The sequence below is a fragment of the Helianthus annuus genome, chromosome 12, assembly GCF_002127325.2.
Source record: "Helianthus annuus cultivar XRQ/B chromosome 12, HanXRQr2.0-SUNRISE, whole genome shotgun sequence".
NCBI lineage: Eukaryota > Viridiplantae > Streptophyta > Magnoliopsida > Asterales > Asteraceae > Helianthus > Helianthus annuus.
This window is the reverse complement of record NC_035444.2, coordinates 10,508,187-10,530,273: the sequence shown is the minus strand read 5'-3', so window position 1 is coordinate 10,530,273 and position 22,087 is coordinate 10,508,187. Positions and strand designations below refer to the sequence as shown.

At 34.6% G+C, this 22,087-nt stretch overlaps 1 protein-coding gene and 1 long non-coding RNA gene across 2 annotated transcripts; both read left to right on the top strand.

Annotated features, from left to right (window-relative positions):
• Positions 1 to 465: 465 nt before the first annotated feature.
• LOC110878841 lies at positions 466 to 5,770 on the top strand. Its single transcript, XM_022127218.2, has 3 exons — positions 466 to 592; positions 3,615 to 4,436; positions 4,513 to 5,770. Exons 1-3 carry the CDS (start codon positions 577 to 579, stop codon positions 5,646 to 5,648), a joined length of 1,974 nt encoding a protein of 657 aa, XP_021982910.1. The 5' UTR covers positions 466 to 576; the 3' UTR covers positions 5,649 to 5,770.
• Positions 5,771 to 13,690: 7,920 nt separating this feature from the next.
• Positions 13,691 to 14,366, top strand: LOC110874720. Its single transcript, XR_002556164.1, has 3 exons — positions 13,691 to 13,775; positions 13,978 to 13,999; positions 14,100 to 14,366. It is a non-coding gene; the product is annotated as an uncharacterized LOC110874720 (long non-coding RNA).
• The last annotated feature ends 7,721 nt before the right edge of the window (positions 14,367 to 22,087 follow it).

The window sequence follows — 22,087 nt, the reverse complement described above, 5'->3', positions numbered from 1 at the left end:
TTCCCTTAACCACTCCACCACTACCTCATTGGCAATTAAACTGACATTTTTAACGTTAATTACGATTACAAACCAATCATGTTACAAATTTACAAAGAGTTGAGATTAAATGGGTAATTTCTCTATAAATATACCAACAACAATATACCACATAATTGTTGCATACATAAACAATAAAAGAACACGCACGACGTTCATTAAACAAACATTTTTTAAACAGAAAACTACAAGAACCGTATAATATAATTTAATATTGGCCCGAATTACATACACCATCTCAACTATACAAAATACTGTAAAATAAAATTAATGGGTTCCAAGTTTACAACAAATTAAGTTTATATCCTTTCCATGTAATCCAAGAATGGAATATAAAAAAGTGTATATGGGATGCATGCTGAGGAAGGAAGGAATCAAAGAGTGGGGTTAATAATAGATTTCTTATGAAATGGTTCATGCCTTACTTGTAACCAAAGATATTCCACTTTTCTTTCCTTTATAAATGGTGCATTAATTAGTGTGTTTGTAAATTGGTATATTGAACTTGCTTATTGATCTCAGAAGGAAATTAATTTGATGGATTCTTCAATTGGTATGTATCTCTCTTTCATTTTATCTATGCTTACTTTTGGTGCTCATTTGAGAATTCAAAAATAGGTCGATCAAGGGGAAGTTTGTTTTAGTTATTGTTTTGTATTAAAATAAAACTATGATTTTGTTTTATATATATGTGCACACATGTAAAAACTTATCTAATATATCCGTTGGGATTACTTATTACCCGTCGGATTTGTGTGTTTCTCTTGAGTATGAAGGAATCTCTATCTATAATTTTAGATGATTGAAATTGCCAACTTTTATTATAAACACATACTAAAAAACAACTTGATGTTGTTCAACTTGCACGTATTATGTCGCTTTTTGATAATTAAATGGACATCACCTACTAACATTGATGCACCTAAACCAACACAAAATATTATAATTAGTCTCATGTAGTGGCAGAACCAGACCAGACTTTTATGGTTGGAGGGTTGCAATGTAATTTTTAATCACAAGTAGATGTGTGTGTATATATGTAGAGGGTGGGGGTTCTACAGTAAACAGTAGTGTATTTGTGAACTGAGAGAAAAAATCCTAGCCATTGATTTACATCATGAGATCGGAAAATACATTAGTGTATATGCTAGTGTATTTTCATCATCAAATTCTGACCATTGATTTACACTTGTGTATTGATAATCAAGGGCTATGATTAGTTCACTAATGTTCACAATCAAGGGGTTGTTCACAAATGATCCTAACTAACTAACTAACTATATATATGTATGTATGTATGTATGTATGTATGTATGTATGTATGTATGTATGTATGTATATGTATGTATGTATGTATGTATGTATGTATGTATGTATGTATGTATGTATGTATGTATGTATGTATATGTATGTATGTATGTATGTATGTATGTATGTATGTATGTATGTATGTATGTATGTATGTATGTATGTATGTATGTATGTATGTATGTATGTATGTATGTATGTATGTATGTATGTATGTATGTATGTATGTATGTATGTATGTATGTATGTATGTATGTATGTATGTATGTATGTATGTATGTATGTATGTATGTATGTATGTATGTATGTATGTATGTATGTATGTATGTATGTATGTATGTATGTATGTATGTATGTATGTATGTATGTATGTATGTATGTTGTATGTATGTATGTATGTATGTATGTATGTATGTATGTATGTATGTATGTATTATGTATGTATGTATGTTATGTATGTATGTATGTATATGTATGTATGTATGTAATGTATGTATGTATGTATGTATGTATGTATGTATGTATGTATGTATGTATGTATGTATGTATGTATGTATGTATGTATGTATGTATGTATGTATGTATGTATGTATGTATGTATGTATGTATGTATGTATGTATGTATGTATGTATGTATGTATGTATGTATGTATGTATGTATGTATGTATGTATGTATGTATGTATGTATGTATGTATGTATGTATGTATGTATGTATGTATGTATGTATGTATGTATGTATGTATAGGGGAGGGTTATCTTGAGAACGCTAAATATTGCGAGAACCGTGAGAACGAATGAAAAAACCAATCAAAATCAATTTTTTTATACAAACATCATTGTAATTAAGATACAACATCAAAAAAAGAATTTACAACATCAAATAATTCATTTCCCTTTTAAAATCACTTTTTTTAGATTTTTTACACATGTGTAAATCTACAGATTTACACATGTGTAAATTGTAAACTTACACATGTATAAATTTTCTTTATTTACGAATTCACGTAAATTTAAACGTGTAAATTAAATTTCTAACACTGTATTCGAATAATAGTGATAAGTGTAGAAATTTTTTTGAATTGAATTGTTTTTGACTAAGTTCTCGCAGTTTTTTCATTTGTTCTCACGGTTTTTTCATATATATATGAAAGGTTAAGATTTATTCTTATCATACTTAGGCAAAATAAACTTTTTATTTAATTATACCCCTTCTTATGATTATTATGACAACTTTAGATTGCTATAAGCAAGACATTTTAACAACCAATATATATTTTGTTAAGTTTTTTTTAGTGAAAGCTTGTTGTAAGAAATAGATTTTTGTTATGAATATATTTATTATTAATGTTGTCCCACCAGGTTTTCTTAGCAATGTTTTAAACAAGACAACATCAAGTGTATTATGTTGATAAGCAAGGGGGAGTGTTATGAATATATTTATTATTAATGTGGTTATCAATACCTAAAATAAATTAGGCCTGTTCCATAAGTTTTCCTCTATTATATATAGTCTCTTGTACCTCTTGTAATATATACCTCAATCAATGAAATATTCAGGGCCGGCACTGAGAATTCATGTACCCTGTTCAGTCTCGAAAAAATGTGCCCTTATGCTTTAACAAAATTGGGTATTGGGCTCACTAAAGATCTAAATCTAATGCCAGTGGGCTAATAACCAATCTAAACCATAAAAATAGTTTTGTAAGTGGACCTATGTTGATGTTTGTATGGGTATACCCTATTAACTTATTTATTTTTACATATACATATCGGAGTTTTTTAAAAAATAACGTGCCCTTCGAAATATCGTGCCATGGCCGGTGGTCCTCCCCGCCCACCTTCAGAGCCGGCCATGGAAATATTAGTTATCTTCTCCCTATTATTTTCTTCTTCTTCTTTGCTATTATTAAACTAGTTTCACAACAATTTTTACATAAAACTAAATAATCTATTCATTAGAAATGGTACTACAGTAATCAAATCTAATAAAAATAATAACAAAACAAATAAAATTATATAAATTTTATACTAAAGAAAGTAATGAATAATAATAAATAGAGACAATATGTCAAACAGGGTTTTATTACTTTTGAATTGGGCCACATATAATTTTAAAAAGCCCAGTTATGAAATACCTAATAACCCCCTCGCTGAACTCACCAGAGAGAAATATGATCAGTTGGTCAACTTACTTTCTTGGCTTTTTCTCTTCATTTTTCTAATCGAATAGTGATTTTGTGTAACATAAATATGTTATTGATGTAGCTGCTATGGACCCGCTCCGTGCCTTTCGTCACGAGCATCCGCTGAACCTTGTGCATCTGCCGCAGCAGTTGCATCACAAAAATGAAAACGCAGACGATGAGGATGAGGATGAAGTTGAAGATGAAGTCGAATTTGTGGAGGAAGACCGTCAATGCAACCTTTGTAAGGAACAGATCTGGTCATTTCATTTGTGCTACTACTCCTGCAAGACTTGTAACTACTCATTGCACAAATTCTGTGCTGAGCTAACCGAGATCCTACAAAATCACCCTTTACATCCTGGCCATAAACTTTATCATATTTATTCACGTTTTTATGAGTTTAAGTGTCAGGTCTGCAATCTTATGCAGAAGAGTGTTTCTATGTATTTCTGTGGTACCTGCGACTTTCGAATGGATATAATTTGTGCTACTTTGCTGGAGCAGAAGATAAACCACCATAGTCACCCTCACCAACTGGAACGAATGTCCTGTCCCATAGTATCAAGTTGTGTAGCTTGTGGTAACAAACATGAAGGGGTCTTCTTTCACTGTACCACTTGTCCTAGGTTTTTAATTAACCTGGAATGTGCTTTGCTGCCTACCAAATTACTTATACAAAATCATACTGATGGGACTTTCACTCATTCTCATCCACTTACTCTTGCCTATTCCTTTCCATATTCCGAATATCAAGCTAAATACTATCCCTCATGTAGAGTTTGTGGTGGCAGTCTCTATTCTCATTTGTGGATTTACAAATGCGATAAATGTTTGTATTACGTGCATGTTGATTGTGCGACTTCAAAGAAAGAGCCGTTTATGTCCATCTTCCAAACTACAAGTGAGCATTCTCTTCTTCGTTTTTATAATTCTTTTAGTTTGTGTCTTAATCTAATTCCAGGTATATCTTTAATCAGGCCTTGGCAAAACTAATAAAAATTTTAAAGAAGATGAACACCTGAATCTGCTGCATTGTCCATTTCATGATGAAGGTGACAATCTTCTGAAGCGTTATATGTCTAACCAACACGAGTTGATTGGTGACTCCAAACAACATGAGGGTGAGATGCTCACCCATGCTAGCCATCAACACCCACTCGTCCTTTTCGACAAGCAAACACCAGCTGGTGTTTCTCTGCATGACCCCATGAAAAGAAGTCAACTGTTATGTGATGGGTGTGTGAAACCAATCATGACGGTACCCTTTTACGTGTGTTGCCAATATGATGATGAACAATATTGTTTTGTTCTTCATGAATGGTGTGCCAAACTACCGGCTGAAGTACAAGAATACGTGGGCCATCCTGAGCATACTCTTTTTCTTCTGACGAAAATACCTGGTAAGTTCTTTGGTGTCTTCGAATGTGCCGTTTGCGAGTTACCATCCAATGGTTTTTCATATGGATGCACAATATGTAATTTTTATGTTGATATCAATTGTGCATTCATACCTAAAGAAATCACACATGACGCTCATCCAAATCATCTCCTATCGATAATGAAACCTTCAGATACGCAATCTGAAGAATTTTGCAAAGCATGCGGATATTCGGTGTACTACGGGAGGAATCTGGTATATCATTGCTCTTCTTGTAATTTTAACATTCATGTGGAGTGTGCTTTGTTATTGCCTAGAGTGATTAAGCACAAGTTGGATAAACATCCTTTGAACCTAAGATACGAACCAGCAGAGAATCATATTAGCGAATACTTTTGTGAAATATGTGAGGATAAATTAATCCCTTGGCAGTGGTTCTATCATTGCACTATATGTGCCCAGTCAATGCATGCTGCTTGTGTGCCCTTAATACTTCAATGTGAGCAAAATACATATGCCGATAATCACAAATGTGTCTACGAGTTTCTCAATGTTAAATTTGGAGGAACGCTTGAGATCAAAGATCACTCACACCACTTGGCCTTTGTTCAAGGGCTTGAGAGCGATGGCATGTGCAGTAAGTGTCATAGGCGATTGCAGTACAAGATGATCTTTAAGTGCTTGGAGTGTGAATTTGCATTAGATTTTAAGTGTGCCTCTTCATCTGTCAATTGATCAAGTCATTTCTTCGGTGCATCCATAGTGTTGTAATATTAATTATTATGTGTATCTAGTCATTTCTTTTGACTAGTTTGGTTTCTATGGTTTATCAATTAAATAGGAGTATCTTGTTTCAACTATTAGTTAGTTATATACAATCTTATTTTGTCAAATAAGAAAGAATCTTATTAAATGTGTTTATTTTAGTTTTCTAAAATACCAGAATAAAAGTTTGCTTCAGCTTTGATCTAAGATTAAAAGAAATTATTGGTTCCCTGTCTCTCTGTATAGATACATATATACGGAATTGTCACCGTATTGATCTGACCTATGATATTAATTTGATCAAAATCCTATTCTCATGTTTTTTGGAAACATTAATAATTAATAAATAGTAAATGAGCTACACTCAGCCTTTAAAAACTAGGTAAGAGCCAAACTCAAGCTTTATACACGTAGTTTGAAACAAATCGTACTTGAACTCTAATTTTAAGTTGAAGGAGCCGGGCTCGACGGACTCATTCACATTCCTACATATTGCTAAACCAATCTATCCATCTCCGCTCTCCAAGCTACGATTCCGACCTTTTTCTGTCTCGAGTATAAAGAAGATACTTAGTTTTGTAAATCGTATCAGTCCCGAACGGGTCTTTGAATGGAACAATTGGGTCCCGAAAAAGGTCGAGAAAGATAAGGAAAGTAATACATGCTATGAAGTCGTCTTTTGACAACTTAATCCAAATACGACGGGGAATTTGGACGAAATCAAATCGATGGCGTATCTATGGGTTAAAAGTAGATCAAAAGTGGCGGCACTAACTTGGGAGGATTGGAGTCGTTTTAATTTAAGCGTTTTGAGATAATGTAATTGTATTGTTGTGGTGTCAAATGGTGTCCTTTGGTGTCAAACGTTGTATATTTGGTGTGTAGCATCTTGCTACAATGAATAAAATTTATGTCGGCCGTTCAAAAAACATATTGCTAAACCAAAAGAAAAGAAAAGAAAAGTGTTTTGTAGATGCAGTATTTTCTAACGAAAACTTGGTAGATAAACTATGTAATAGTTGGTAGGATTTTTGTAATAGAGTTTTGTAGTTGGTCCGAGTGTTGGCATACTTAGGAACAACTTCACCGTAACTTTGGGGAAGGTGACCCAAGTGGCGCAATTACCAACAATTATGCATATGTAGTTGGTGTAGGTGAACAGGTTGGCACACTTAGTCGTGTGACCCTATAAGACCACCCGTAGTAGAAGCCAAATTGGGTGTTTTTTGCCCCGTTCATGCCCAAAAACGCCGTGCACCGCCCTCTTGGGCGTTTTTTTCATTTTTTTGGTTGGGCGTGAAGATTAAAACGCCGGATTGTTTTATTTTTTTTATCAATAATGAATTTCCAACTCATTTATTTGTTTTATTTTTCTAAAAAAATAATAATTGGGTAATCATTGTTGGAGCATTATACGAGTACACCCTTTTTTAACAAATGCCCTTTTTCTTTGCTGACTAGTCGGTCACGTGTCGCTTCATGCCACAATGATGAGGCATTTGTTTGAAGCCCCACTACACATGGTCTAAATATCGAGTTTTTTTCAAAAGGGTGAAGTGGGAAAAATTATTTCCCAAAATGGGTGATTTGAAAAATAATTACCAAAATAGTTTTTATTTATTAAATTTAACTATCTATCTATATTTTTTTTTCTCTTTTATTTCTTTACTCGGTTAACCTATTATATTTTTTTCTTTCAATCTACTCTCTGACTTCTATTTCTTCCATTCTATTTTGTCCACTTGTCTTGAATCAATTTCTAATACTTTGCTAAGCTGATAAGAAAAGAAAACGAATAACAGTTATTAAAATATTGTGAAAATATATGATAATTTAGAATATTATATGATTTTTTTATGCTTTCTAATGCCTTTTTGTGAAATCAAATTCACACAAAATCAACCTGACGGCAATAACCTATAAACACATAACAAAATCAACATGAATGAATCGTTGAATCCGACCACATGAAATCGTTGAATCACACAAAATCGAATCAAACCAAACAATCGAATACTGATCAAATACAATCTCGAACAATGCAATACATTATCGAACCACACAAACGAACAATACGGAATCGTGATAGTTTTTTTGAGGGATAACTTTGTAGAATAGTGACCAAGTTTTAAAAGTGTTCCAATTAGGTCACTCAAGTTTCAAAAATATTTCAATCAGGTCACTCAACATTCATTTTTCATTAAAATTAAGGGTTTTTTTTCTCAAAATCATAGGTAACCGTGATGATGTGGATTTTTGTTTTTGTTTTCTCTTTTATTTGATGCTAACGTCGAGCGATAACGTGGATTTTAACTTGTTTTTTTTATTTTTTAATGTAATTAAAGTGTTTTTATTTTTAATAAATATAATTTCTTATATTAAAATAATCCGACCCTAGCATCTTATGCTCAATTTTTCTCTTGACACATGGAAAAAAAGAAAAAAAGACATGGCTCGATTTGAACGTTAAGTTATCTAATCGGGACAAAAACGATACGAGTGACCTAATTAGAACACTTTTGAAACTTGGTTACTATTCTGTGACATATTCCCTTTTTTGAGAGAGTTTTTTGTGAGAGATTATAAGTGTGTGTTTTATGTGACAGTTTGTACACTTTCAATCAATAGAAAACAGGTTTATTTACGTATTTTTGTTCTACGTATGTTCAAACATTCGTGTGATGGATTCCGCACATCATACGTATGCATGACTTAGAGAATTGGATCCGTGTAAATGCATAGGGACCTAAAGAGTAAAATGCTCGGATGGTCCTTGTGGTTTGTCATTTTTCACCTTTAGTCCCCCAACTTTATAAAATAACATGTGTGTTCCTTGTGGTTTGCTCTGTTGTTACATGGATAGTCCCTTAACTAGATGAACGTTGGTTTTTCCAGTTAAATTAACTTTTCCACTAAAAGAGAAATTTAATTAATCATTTAAACTCAAGTGTGCCCCGCCATTGATAAAATCGTACCTAAATAATAAAAACAAATTAATTAAAGAAAGCCTTGTGGGCTCCACCCCCATTCCCACCGTCACCTCTTCTTCGTTACGTAAAACACAAGCTGCAACCATGTTTCCACCATAACCACCGAAAATTCCCGCGACCCTCTTTCAGAAAACCCCTTGTCGTATTCGTTACCCACCCTCACTTTTCTCTTATTCTTTTTTTTCTAGAGAAAAAACCACCTAGTACTTCCACCAGCGATGGGTTCCAGATTTGACACGAAAGTTTCAAGTTTTTGGGCCGCTATACAACAAATTGGTGATGAGTTCTAGATCTAAAAATGACCTAGCCATCACCTAAAACATGTCTTTGGGTGACATCATCCGGTAGAGGTGGGGAAACTGGGTGGTGCGGGAGGTAGGGGTGGATGAAGATGGGAGGGGGTTGGGGGAGGTCGGAGGTACACATAAGTTAGTGGTGGTGCTGGTGGGGTGGAGAAGAGGAAAAAGGGCGGGGTGGGGTGGGGTGGGGTGTGTGTTAAATAAAAAATTATGACCCACTTAAATTATTAAACTTTAATTATATTTCTTTTAATGTTTAAAATATTGTTTTGTAATGGTAAGGGTATGTTTGTCATTTTAAACAGACTTAACTGGAAAACTTAACGACCATCTAGTGCATAGACTATCTAAGTAACAACTTGTTAATCAACAGGGAACATGCATTTAATTTTAGATAGTTGGAGACTAAAGGTGAAGAACTGCAAACCACATAGACCATCCAAGCATTTTACTCGAAAAAATAAGACCATAGGGAATTTAAACTCATCAAACCAAACCAATTAGGTTTGAGTTAGATATAACTGTGTTACACACACTCGCATATATATATATATATATATATATATATAGGGGACCGCTAGAATGAGAACCACCTCGAGTCGTAAGAATCGCGAGAACCACATCGTACGGGGCGAGGTGGACCAAATTTTTTTTTTCAAAAACGTAGATACATGTATTATAAACACAATCGTAAAAAAAATTTTAAAAAAATTGTTGTACGTGTAGTTTTTTACACCACAAGTTTGTGGTTTACGAGTTCCGTAAATTTACGGAACTTGTAAACCACAAACTTGTGGTGTAAAAAACTACACGCACGGCATTTTTTTTTTAAATTTTTTTTTACGAATGTGTTTATAATACATGCATCTACGTTTTTGAGAAAAAAAATTGGTCCACCTCGCCCCGGATCAAGTAGTTCTCGCGGTTCTTACAACTCGAGGTGGTTCTCATTCTAGCGGCCCCCTATATATATATATATATATATGGAAAACCCCATCTCCACCATCCATCTAATAATCTATGGTTGAGATTGAATGTAACATTGCATTTCAGAAACATTTTACAGACTGACAAAAAGTAATGTAACTTTCTGATTTTTCTCTTTCCTGACTGACACAAAAATGTATAATAGGTTTGTTTGCTACACAAAATCTTTCTAAAAAACATGTAACATATTTTTTACATGCACTACACAATAATAACTCATTAATTCTAAGTTCAAAAGTGTTGCACTTCATAAAATCTGCAAAGCTGCTATTGAAAACCAAAAAAAAAGTGTTACATGTGACATTATGTAAACAGGTAAAATGTGTAACATATTCACTTTCTCTTTCCTGACAAAAAAGTGTTATGTGTCAGAATTTGAATCTGAAAAAAGTGTAACGCGCAAGATTAAGACCATCCATTGAGCTTTTTGAGTTTTTTGAGCTCACATGATCTTGGTATACTTGATTTCAGTTGAGAACTACCCGAGTTATGAGATTAGGTCCATCCAACGAATTTGATCTATATTTAACCCTCGATGAAAGAGTTGTTGTTTTCAGCCATCAACTATTGTGGATGTAAGCACAATACAGATCTATTTGATAACTTTCGATTTGGGCAGCCATGGAAAGTTTAAGAAAAGTGGTGAAAAAGAAGTAGGTGGGGTAAAAAGATGAGCATGGTGGGTTCATAGGAAGACAAATTGGCATAAGCTTTCATATAAAAATTCTCATATAACTATATACTTAAATAAATGATGTTAAAAATAGTTGTAATGCTTTATTGAAAGTTCTAAACATTAAATTTTTTCCATAATTTTAAATCTTATTTCTTTGATATAAAGGAATTGATATTTTCAAAGTTAAGTTATTTTTTAATGTGTGTTGTTTTTTATGTTTGTATACTATTCATAATTAAATTATTTATTAAGTAATCTGATTCTTAATTAAGAGCGGTTCAATCGTTTCGACCGATCCGACCAATGAACCAGTAGAAAGGCCGGTTTGATGATCGGTCATGTTTTAAACACATTGGATAACCACTGAACTTTACAATAAAATCACAGATTTATATCCATTACAAAACAAATAAAGGAGTATTAGTGACTGAATATACATTATTATGACTGTTGGACTTTTGCTAGCGGGTAATCTCATTTGCAATAGATTACCAATAGATGTCACTTATAGGCGGGATTTACCTCATAGATCATCGACAACTTAAAGATGCTTACTCTGATAGTTTTGGATGGATTACGGATATCGAAAGATTGAATTTTTGGAGAATCTTTAAGAAGAACATGTAATAATTTAATCAAAATATTCTTACCAACGTGGGAATTCTATAACTTGATCGAAAAGATTAAACCCATGTCATTTTTTTCATCTTCAGGGTCGATTCCAATGGTTTTCAAGAACTTGAGCCATTGAGATGAGATTAGCACATTCTCAGTATCGTTACATTCAATCTGATGCAACACACATAATGATCTAATCTTCTCCATGTCGTCATTATCCATGGCATGGTGTAGATTGCTTTCGACATTGCGGCGGAAGTAAAGGATGAAGATGCTGATGACATGGAATAACTTCATAAGTTTTCAAAATCTTGATAATAGAGATATAAACCTAGGGTTTGAATGGGAGGTGATAAGTTGAGATTTTCATGAGGATAAAGTGGTAGTATAGTGGGTGATCACAAGAAACCGGCGGTGGACAAGATAAAAGGGTAAATGCACGAGGCTTCAATATGCACGGGGTTTAGGTGGGTGACATACCAATTTGGTCCAAATGTAGGCATCCTTACCCTGCATTTCTGCAAGTATCTATTTTCATAACTCAAAGCCTTAACATCCATGTCACAATGCAGTAGACTTACAGTTCCTCCAAGGATTGTCCCTGGTAGCGGACAAGATAAAGTTATGGCTCTAAATAATTGTTGGATAAATCAGTGGTTGGGTGGTTATTGGTGATTTGTTGTTGTTGGTGTTTCATGGAGGTTCTATGGAACTTAATGGTTTTGACAATCTCTCTTGTAGCTTCAACCATATCAAGAAACCTTTCTTGATAAGGTTTTGTTGGTGTGGTTTCTTCTTCTAACTTGTTTCTTGTGTGGCGAAGGTGGCAGTGATTCTTGTTGCATATTGTTGTCATTGGAATTTATAGAGTCTGACAAGCCGCTAACTCCCATTGGAGGGATCCTTGGTTTTTATTAGACGTTTAACTGTTTAACAAGGTTTCATATGTATGAGGTTCTCGCTTAACCCTATCAAATTTTGTGTTAATCCTTCCTTGCTTTGAACATCGTTTCACCATCATCTTCCTTTGTAAGTAATGGAAGAAAGCTTGGTTTCCTTGTATGAAATAAAAATAAGGGTTATTGGATCTGATCACCCCCAACTATTCGCGTTTGGCCGCTGGCACTCTCAACTTTGACTTTGACTCCCTCTACTCCCAACTTAACATATTGTTTGTCATGACACCTCGTCGTTAAATAAACACTAACTGGGTTAGAAAAATAAACCTACGTGTCATATTATTCCAACATGGCATGGGTGACGTGTACTGGACACCTGGTTTATCATCTTAAAAACCCCAAACCCCACGTTGGGGGGGGGGTTTAAGATGGTGAAACAGGTGTCCAGTACACGTCACATGCCACGTTGGATTAATATGACATGTAGGCTAATTTTTCTAACCCAGTTAGTGTTTATTTAACGACGGGGTGTCATGACAAACAATCTGTTAAGTTGGGAGTGGTGGGAGCCAAAGTCAAAGTTGAGAGTGCCAGCGCTCAAATGCCAATAGTTGGGGGTGATTAGATCCAATAACCCTAGAAATAATAAAGAAGATGGAGGATGACACGTTTGATGAATGTTATATATACAGATGGTTGCAAATTTTATTCTATTTTTTATTGTTTTAGAATCTTGGAATGACAAGTAACTAGTAAGATACTTATTGTACCAAGAGCATCAAGAATAGAAGTGTGAAGTTGGCTACTTAGGTAATATAGAGAACATAGGTTTTGGTTAAAATGGGAGTAAAAAGGGTTATATATATATATATATATATATATATATATATAGGGCTTGGTTATATAAGAAACCCTATCTTTTTTAGAAAACTATGGAAACCCATTGTGAACCATTGATTACCTTTCATCTAACTTGATCAAAGGCTCTCATAATTTTGGTAAGAAATATATTTAAAAAAAAATCTTATAATACATATTAGTAAAGGAGAAGGGCATTTAAGGCATTCAAAATTCTGACTTTTCTCTTACACACATCAACTTTATTTCTCTTACACACATGCTATCTCTCTCTCCTCTCACCTCTCTCCTCTCTCTTCAATCAAGAACATGATGAACACCAAACACAAGTTTCTATCTTCAAGTTCAGATCTAAATCGTATGAAAGAAAAAATGTTTGAAGATTGTTGTTTTAGAGAGAGAACGACGGCAAGATGAAGGTTTTTAGAGAGATGAATTTTTTGTTTTAGAGAGAGAAACAACAATCTTCATCATGTTCATCTATAACACCAAGAACACACATACAAGTGTGTGAGAGAGAAGAAGTTTGAAGTATGTTGTTTTAGAGAGAGAACGATGACACACGCACGAGTGTGTGTGTGTGAGAAGAAGGTTTGAAGATCTTCTTCGTGTTCATCGAACGGTTATAGATCCGGTAAGTGTTCTTGAAATATCATTTCACACTTGATTTTTTGTTGAAATGATTATTAATATGATTTTTTTAACGAGTTTTTTTTGGTGGTTGGTGACGCCGGAGTTCGAAACGTTGTCGGAGTCAAGATCTAGTAATGGTTAATGTTCTCTCTCTCTCTCTCTCTCTCTCTCCTCTCCTTTGTCTTCAATCAAGATCTAGTAATGGTTAATGTTCATGTATTTTAAATAAATCGAAAACTTTAGGATGAGATTTTTGAACGGGATTTTTTATTGGTTTGGTTGCTTGTTTGGGGATTTTGATCTTAACAATAATTGTTTTTTTTGTTGGTTTGGTTGCAGGTTTAGCCTTTTGATCTGAACAGTAAGTGTTTTTTTTTGTTGGGTTGTTTGATTTACAGAAACAGACCCATAACATGTGTTAAGCACCGTTAGAATAATATATAACGTGTGTTGATTTACAGAAACATATCCATAAAGATATTCAATTGACAAGCTGGATGGATGCGGGGATATTGAACAAGTCAAATCTTTTGGGAAAGAAGTTTTCGTTCGTTTATAACATGTGTTAGTGGTTCATGCTGTAACAGATCCATAAAGAAGTTTTCATGCTGTAACAAGTTTTCGTTCATACTGTAACAGAACAGCATGATGTAACCAGACATGTGTTCATATATAACATGTGTTAAGCCCCTGATAGAATAATATATAACGTGTGTTATCCTTGTTAATTAAAAAAAACAAGTAATAACTATTTTATTTTTATTGATGTTTAAAATATCTGATAATGTGGATACCGAGCGTAATACTTGTACAAGTATTACATGTACAAGTTAGTATGTAACGTGTAATATTAAACGAGCCATTTATGGTATCACATGTACCGGTAATTTTTGGAATATACAGTTTTTGGAATATATAACATGTGTTAAGACTCTGTTATAATCTTTGTATAACTTTAACTTTAGGACCTTAACATAATATGAAATGGGTCATTTGTTGTGCAGATTTTGGAATATATAACATGTGTTAAAACCAACGGTCTCGGCAATTGGATCTTATTTCCCTTGAATCCATCACCGTCCTAATAAACAAAAGATAAGATAACCGTTAAGTCGTTAACTCATAAATATTAACACATTCATAGCCAGATGTTCAGACTATAACACGAAATATAACGTGTGTTAACATGTGCATCCAGCAAGATGATGGCATGTAAACGTGCATTATGATTAGCGGATCACGCATGGTAACACATTTATAGGTAGGTTGGGAATAAATTTTTAAAACCCTTGTGTGTATAATTCGATGGTGACACTATTTTGTAAACGGGTGTGTATAATTCTTAAACGGTTTTTTGGATTCGTTATTATTGTTGGGGTTTCCTAATCACTTGGTTTTTGTTACATGTTTTACAAGTGTGTTGTTGAATCCAAAAAATATCAGGTTTGTTTCTCTAAGACCGAAAAATGACTGCCCTTGGTAAGATACTAACATGTGTTAGTGTACATGTAAGGTCAGTCACATTTGTTTTCATTAACATGTGTTACGTTTATGTCAGCGTTTGTTTTCACATTTGTTGTCATTAACATCTAACATCTGGAACATGTGATATATAACGTTTTTTTAACATGTCAGCAAGTGTCAAATATTGCGAACCATATTGGGAATAAATAAATTGAAACCATCAAGTTGTGCACTTTTATATCAAGTGGATGGTATCGTTTAAAACGTAGAGGGTGTACAACATGTGTTAGGCTGTATATGTACTAACATGTCACATTTAATCACATGCATGTTACTCCCGTAATTTGTTGGTTTCTAAAAAATGATGGTATCATTTAAAACGTAGAGGGTTTCTAAACGTAGAGGATGGTATCGTTTAAAACGTAGAGGGTGTACAACTAGTTGGTTTCTAAAAAAACGATGTGCCAATGATTAGACTTCAAAAAAAAACCGATCATGTGTTAAGACACATGATAAGTGAAAATATTTTCTTCGGAATTGCTATGTCTAGCAGTATAAAGTGTAACATGTATTTTGGTACAAGCTTTAAAAAGAAAATAGAAAAAAGACAAAAAGACAACCATCAGGAATTCCCTAAACCCAGAAGAATCAAAGGGCAGTTGATAAAATCCAGAACCATGACGAGGCATTTTAGAATACCCGACGTTTAGGGAAGCAACATGTGTATCGCTGAACTACATCGAAAACAACATGAACTAGCAACAAAGTGAAGAGAAAGACATAAATGCGCACAATATCATGACAAAATTTGGGTCGAAGATACTTCATGAACATTAATAAAGCAACCTCAGGAACATTACTTCGTTGAAAGAATCCATTAATCATACAATCTAGAACATTTATCTGGTGATACAATCTGGAACATTTACTTGAATCACTTTAATAAATCGCCTACATGACCATTACTGACTCTAAATGTATCTCCATGCTTGTACAAAACGAAGAGAAACAACACAACAAGACTCTTTCTGGTACAAAAAGAACACATGCTTGTACAAACCTGGAACATTTCCTTCATCTTCGATCTCAATCTCAATCTCACTAATGTTATTTCAGATCAGATGTTGGAGGATGCTCCATGGTTCAACAATGGTGGAACTAGATCTCAATGAAGAAGAATGACTTTATGAAAAATAAAATCTTTATTAAAACTTATATAAAGAAGCAACATGTTTGGGCATTGGTGTGTTGTAACTTGTGCTTGGGGAGTCTTTCAAAAAAAAAACCTCAACATATCTTATCATCTTCATCTGAACACATGGTTTCTCTCTGTTACTCCTCACCAATTTCTCTCATATCTTTCAGCCTCTCTCTCTACTTCGACGATCCCTTGAGCTTTGTTGAATATTGTTTTGGGCCATGATGGTGATTCATGTCACCTGAGGTTTCCCCGTGATGGTGAATCGCGTCGGTTTTCGACAAAGAGATACAGAGACGGAGAGATTTGGGATATCGCTGTTGCTGGCGGTTTACGAACCATCTATGGCGGTGGTGGACGGTGGTTGTGGATGTGTAGTGTTTCCCTAATTTGGGGGTTTTGTGGTTGGTTTGTGTAGTCGTTGTTGCCTGTGACTTTCGAACGGCTATGATTGTGCCTTTTTACCACGGTTGTCAATGTGTTGAACTATATTGATGTTGTACGATGTTTTTGGTGTTCTGGTTAAACGATGGTATTTTTTCGTTGGCTCTGTAAGTATTTTGGGTGTGTGATGTTTGCCGTTTGTTCTCGGCAGTTCAAACGCCATTGGCGACGGTCGTTTGAGATGGTGTGCACTATCTGTTTCAGGTTTGATTTGTTTTTTTAACCCTTTAGGGTTTGCTTGATTGGTGGTGGCATTAGTTGTTAGTGGCCTCTGACTAGCTTCACCTTTACTTTGTTCATTCCGTTTAATTGTAGGTTGTTATGGTTAGTTCTAAATTTACTCGGATTTTCTTGCCTGGCTGTGATGAGTTCAAATTCTTTTCGGAAAAACAATGAAGATGGCGTGGCAAGGACGATGGATGGTGGGATTTGGACCTGCAACCCGCCTTGCAGCCATGTTTTGTCGGAAACTCTGAGCCACAGAGCGACCACAACCTTGAGTTTTACGGATCCGAGGTTCTTTTAGTAATTGTTTAGAAATATAAAATAGTTGTTTACAAAAAAATGTTTGAATCTATTCATTTCGGACATAGGTTTATTCTGTAGAATTCAAGCCTTGGTTTGTTTTGGGTTTCTTTTCTAATTTTGGTTGTTGCCTTGGTGATTGTTATGTTGGGCCAATGATGTTTGTCCTTTGGTTCATCTGAGGCTTCTTCAACCTGTATAACTGCTGAACATTGAATAAAGGTTATATATTCGTTCGTTTGGCATGGCAGACAGGAAGCGACTCTAAGCCTTGGTGTTAGGTAACCTTGATTAACGCCGTATAAATCACATACTTTTAATATGTTAAATGTTTCACTGCATTAGAGCTTTAAAGTCTGATCACTTAGGCTGCTTCTTATGAACATTTTCAGTATGTGGTGTTTGACAGAGGTTGTTAGGTACCGGTACTTTCGGTAGCGGTACCGGTTCGATACCGAACGGGTACCGTGCTCATCCCTACCAAGGATCTTTGATTTCTTATTTGCAAGAATCATTGTGGTATTAAATTTATAACATAATGTCAAATACTATTGTGATCGCTCATCAGCAGTGGTGGCTGCCGCAGGCTGAGTAAACTGAGAGCCACAGAACATGAGTGGTTAAAGCAGTTTGAGAAAAAGAACCAACCAAGATAAACGGTATGTTGTCTTTTCTTACTCCATAAGTACATATTACCTTTAAGGATTAACTGTGGTATAATGGATTTACGAAATTTGTAATTTGTTCGTATATCTGGATTGAGACAATTTGATATCAAATCTGGTGTTTGTTGGTGATATGCGTCAAATTTTGGTCTTCTTAATTGTCAGCTTTGTTAGTGGGACAGGAGCATCTGGATATAAATGAAATTTTATATAAATGTGTTATGTATTTAAGGCTTGCTAAAATAGATTTTTGGTTTCCTTTGCAGCAAGTTTTTCTTACCTTTACTACCTGAACAAGAAAAACATTATTATAAGTACAAGGAGCTACTTCTACATACTACAATGGTCGGAAAAAGTGATTAAAAAAAGAGGAATCCTAAAAACAAGGCAAATCATGTTAGCTTCCTCAAGGTTCATAATGCGGGTCATATGGTTCCTATGCGTCAGCCCAGGCTGCACTAAAGATGTTAAAGAGGTGAACGGAAGACTCGCTTAAAGGAAGTACAAGAGACCCTGATGGCTTGCTCAAAGGAAGTGCAATGAAACATGAATTTATGGTTAGTTGTTTGTAAATAATGTTGCACTAATGCACAACGATTAGATTTTGTAATGGTCTTTTACACAATCGGTATTATTAAATAGCGTTTATATTTTGTTTGTATACATTGAGATTTAATTTGTAAGGCCCCCGGCCGCAACGCGGCGGGGCTTTAAATCTAGTTTAAATATAAAAAGTAAAGTTATATGATGGGTTGAAAACATGATGGGACATGACAGGACAAATGGAGGAAAATATCTTTGGGAATATATGCAAAATTACGCATATACCCTTAAAGAAAAAGTAGGAGTATGTTAATGGCTGACACGTGGCATAATATGGACCATACAATAAGTTTTCAAAGTTTTCTAAAAATAAAGGGTTTCTTGTGTAACATTATCCTCTATATATATATATATATATATATATCTCACATCATTACAATAATAAAGGGAAAACAAACAAATTAAGTAAATTACCTAAATGAACATTAGATAAACTGATTTTTTGTACCACTAAAACATCACACTAAGGTTTTCACCACCTCCAGATCAGCTCAGCTGGTCGGACCAGTTCAGCCAGGAATCGGAAGCAACACCGGTCCGGTTTCGTATCGGGTCGGTTGTCATCAAGCTGACCGGTTTTCCGGTAACCCGCTTCAAGGTTCGACTGGGTTTCAGCCTTTGATAAACAAGATTTTTTACTTGCCATCAAGGAGATCTGATCTATAGAAACTAACAAATTTGATATGCTATTTAACCATCGGTGAAAGAGGTGTAGTTTTCAGCCATCAACTATTGTGGATGCAAGCACAAAACAGATCTCCTTGATAACTTTCGATTTGGGCAACTATGGAAAATCTTAAGAAGAGTGGTGAACGAGAAGTGTGGGTGGGTAAAAAGATGAGCATGGTTAGGGGTGTTCACGATCCGATCTGATCCGATCCGATCGAGGGTCTGCTCATGCTCGGATTGAATTACAACCGATCCGATCCGAGCGGATCAAATTTGTAAAACCGATCGCAAAAGTGATGCTCATGCTCGGATTGAATTTGAACCGAACCGATCCGATCGGCTCGGTTTCGCTCAGTTTTTATCAAAACCTAAAAAAAACGAGCGAATCGTTTTCGCTCGATTGAATAATAAGGCTTCGTTAAAAAAAACAAATTCTAACTTAAAGTGCGAATACAAAAGCAGCATAAAATAAAGTGCGAATACATAAGAAACACAAAATAAAGTGCGAATACAAAAGCAACACAAAATAAAGTGCGAATACAATCAACCAGGCCCAACTAGCAAGAAGCTAGAAAGGACCTGGGACAAACAGCAGCTAATCACCAACTATGTTTACATCAAAATTTTGCCAACTGTCGAATGTCATCGATCTCCATCTTTCTCTATGCTACTATAACAAACATACCAAACAGAAACATAACATACCAAACAGCAGATTAAAAAAAACAACAGATTAATAAAAACAACAGATTGAAGAACTTTTGAAGACCGTCCGAAGATTGAAGACTAGAGACAGCGGCGATATGTGTGTCGGAGATTTGAGGGTCGGAGGCGGAGACTGTGAGTCTGTAACTACGGAGACCGAAGAGTGAGACCGAGATTCGAGCGGCAATTTGAATACGACTGATTAGGGAAGAATAGATTTAGGGTTAGATACTTAGATTTATATATTAAATATTAAGTTGGGTTGAATGTTATTTGGGCTTTTAGTTTTTTTTTGGGCTATTATATTTTTTTGGGTTTTTATCTATAAAATCTATAATATAAATATATATATTAATTATTAATAAAAATAATTCGAGCGAAACCGAGCGATCGACGAGCGAGCGGAGCTATGCTCATGCTCGGATTGAATTTGAATCGAACCGATCCGATCGGCTCATTTACAAACTGAGCGGGAATCGAACGAGCATTTTTCGAGCATTTTTCGAGCGTTTTTCGAGCGATCGTCGAGCGATCTTCGATCGTCGAGCAGTTTGGACAGCCCTAAGCATGGTGGGTTTATGGGAAGTAAAAGTAACAACCTTTCATAAAAAAATTCTCAAATAATTATACTTAAATAAATGATGTTAAAAATAGTTGTAATGCTTTATTGAAAGTTTTAAACATTAAATTTATTCCATAATTAAAAATCTTGTTTCTTTAATATAATCAAAAATGATATTTTTTAAGTACAATTACTTTTTTATGTTTGTTGTTTTTTATACTTTTATACTATGAATTATTAAATTATTTATTAACGAATCTAGTTCTTAAGAGCGGTTCAACCGCTTCGACCGATCCAACTAGTGAACCAACAGAGAGGTTGGCTTAATGATCGGTCCTGTTTTAAAAACATTGGATGCAACCACTAAACTTTAGAATAAAGTCACAGATTTATAACCGTTATAAAATAAATAAAGGACTATTAGTGACCGAATATCAGTCATTATGACTCTTGAATTTTTGCTATCAGGTAGTCTCATTTGCAATAGATTTGCAACAGATGTCACTCGTTGGTGGGATTTACCTGATATATCATCATCCACAACCTAAAGACGCTTAAACTAATAGTTTTTTGTCGGAGTACGATTATCTTAATATTGATTTTTTGGAGAATCTTTAAGAAGAACATGTAATAATTTAATAAACATATTCTTACCAAAAGTGGGATCTCCATAACTTGATCAAATAGATTAAACCCATGATATCTTTCATCTTCAGGGTCGATTTCAATGGTTTTCAAGAACTTGAGCCACTCGTGATTTATTGTTGTTGGTGTTTCATGGAGGCTCTATGGAACTTAATGGTTGTGACAATCTCTCTTGTAGCTTCAGCCATATCAAGAAACCTTTCTTGATAAGGTTTGTTGGTGTGGTTTCTTCTTCTAACTTGTTTCTTGTGTGGCAAGGGTGGCGGTGATTCCTGTTGCATATTGTTGCCTTTGGAATTTATAGATTCTTACAAGCTGCCATCTCCATTTCCATTTCCATTGGAGGGATACTTGGTTTTTTTCTAGAAGTTTAAGTGTTTGACAAGGTTTCGTATATAAGCACCAAAAAGATAAGGTTCTTGTTTATACCTATCAATCTTTGTGTTAATTCTTCCTTGCTTTAAAGATGGTTTCACCGTCATCTTCCTTTTCAAGTAAAGGTTGGAAGAAAGTTGGTTTTCAGCTTTAATGATCATATAAGATAGCATTTCCATCACCATCAGGAAAAGGAAAGGAGAGATAGGGTCTCCTTGCCGTAGCCCTTTGTGGCATTGGAATTCAAAAGTAGGAGCTCCGTTAACAAGCACCGAAGACCTTGCCGACTCCAAAATGCCTTTTATCCATGAACACAACACCACCTGTCCGAAAAGCCCATTTGACTCATAGATGATAAAAGGAAATTCCAATTGACGTTATCATAAGCTTTTTCAAAATCAATCTTCAAATAAAAACTTTCTTCTTGTTTTTTTCCCGAGTTCGTTATCTCATTAATAAGAAGAGGACCATCCAATATATAATTCCCTTTTATAAACGTCGATTATGCTTCAGAGACACCAGAATCAATCACCTTCTTGAGACGATTAACAAGAACTTTTGACACTACCTTACTAATAATACCAATAAGGTTAA

Coding starts and splice junctions, on each gene's coding strand:
- LOC110878841 (XM_022127218.2), top strand. Junction 4,437..4,512: donor GTCCATCTTCCAAACTACAA/GTGAGCATTCTC, acceptor ATCTTTAATCAG/GCCTTGGCAAAACTAATAAA.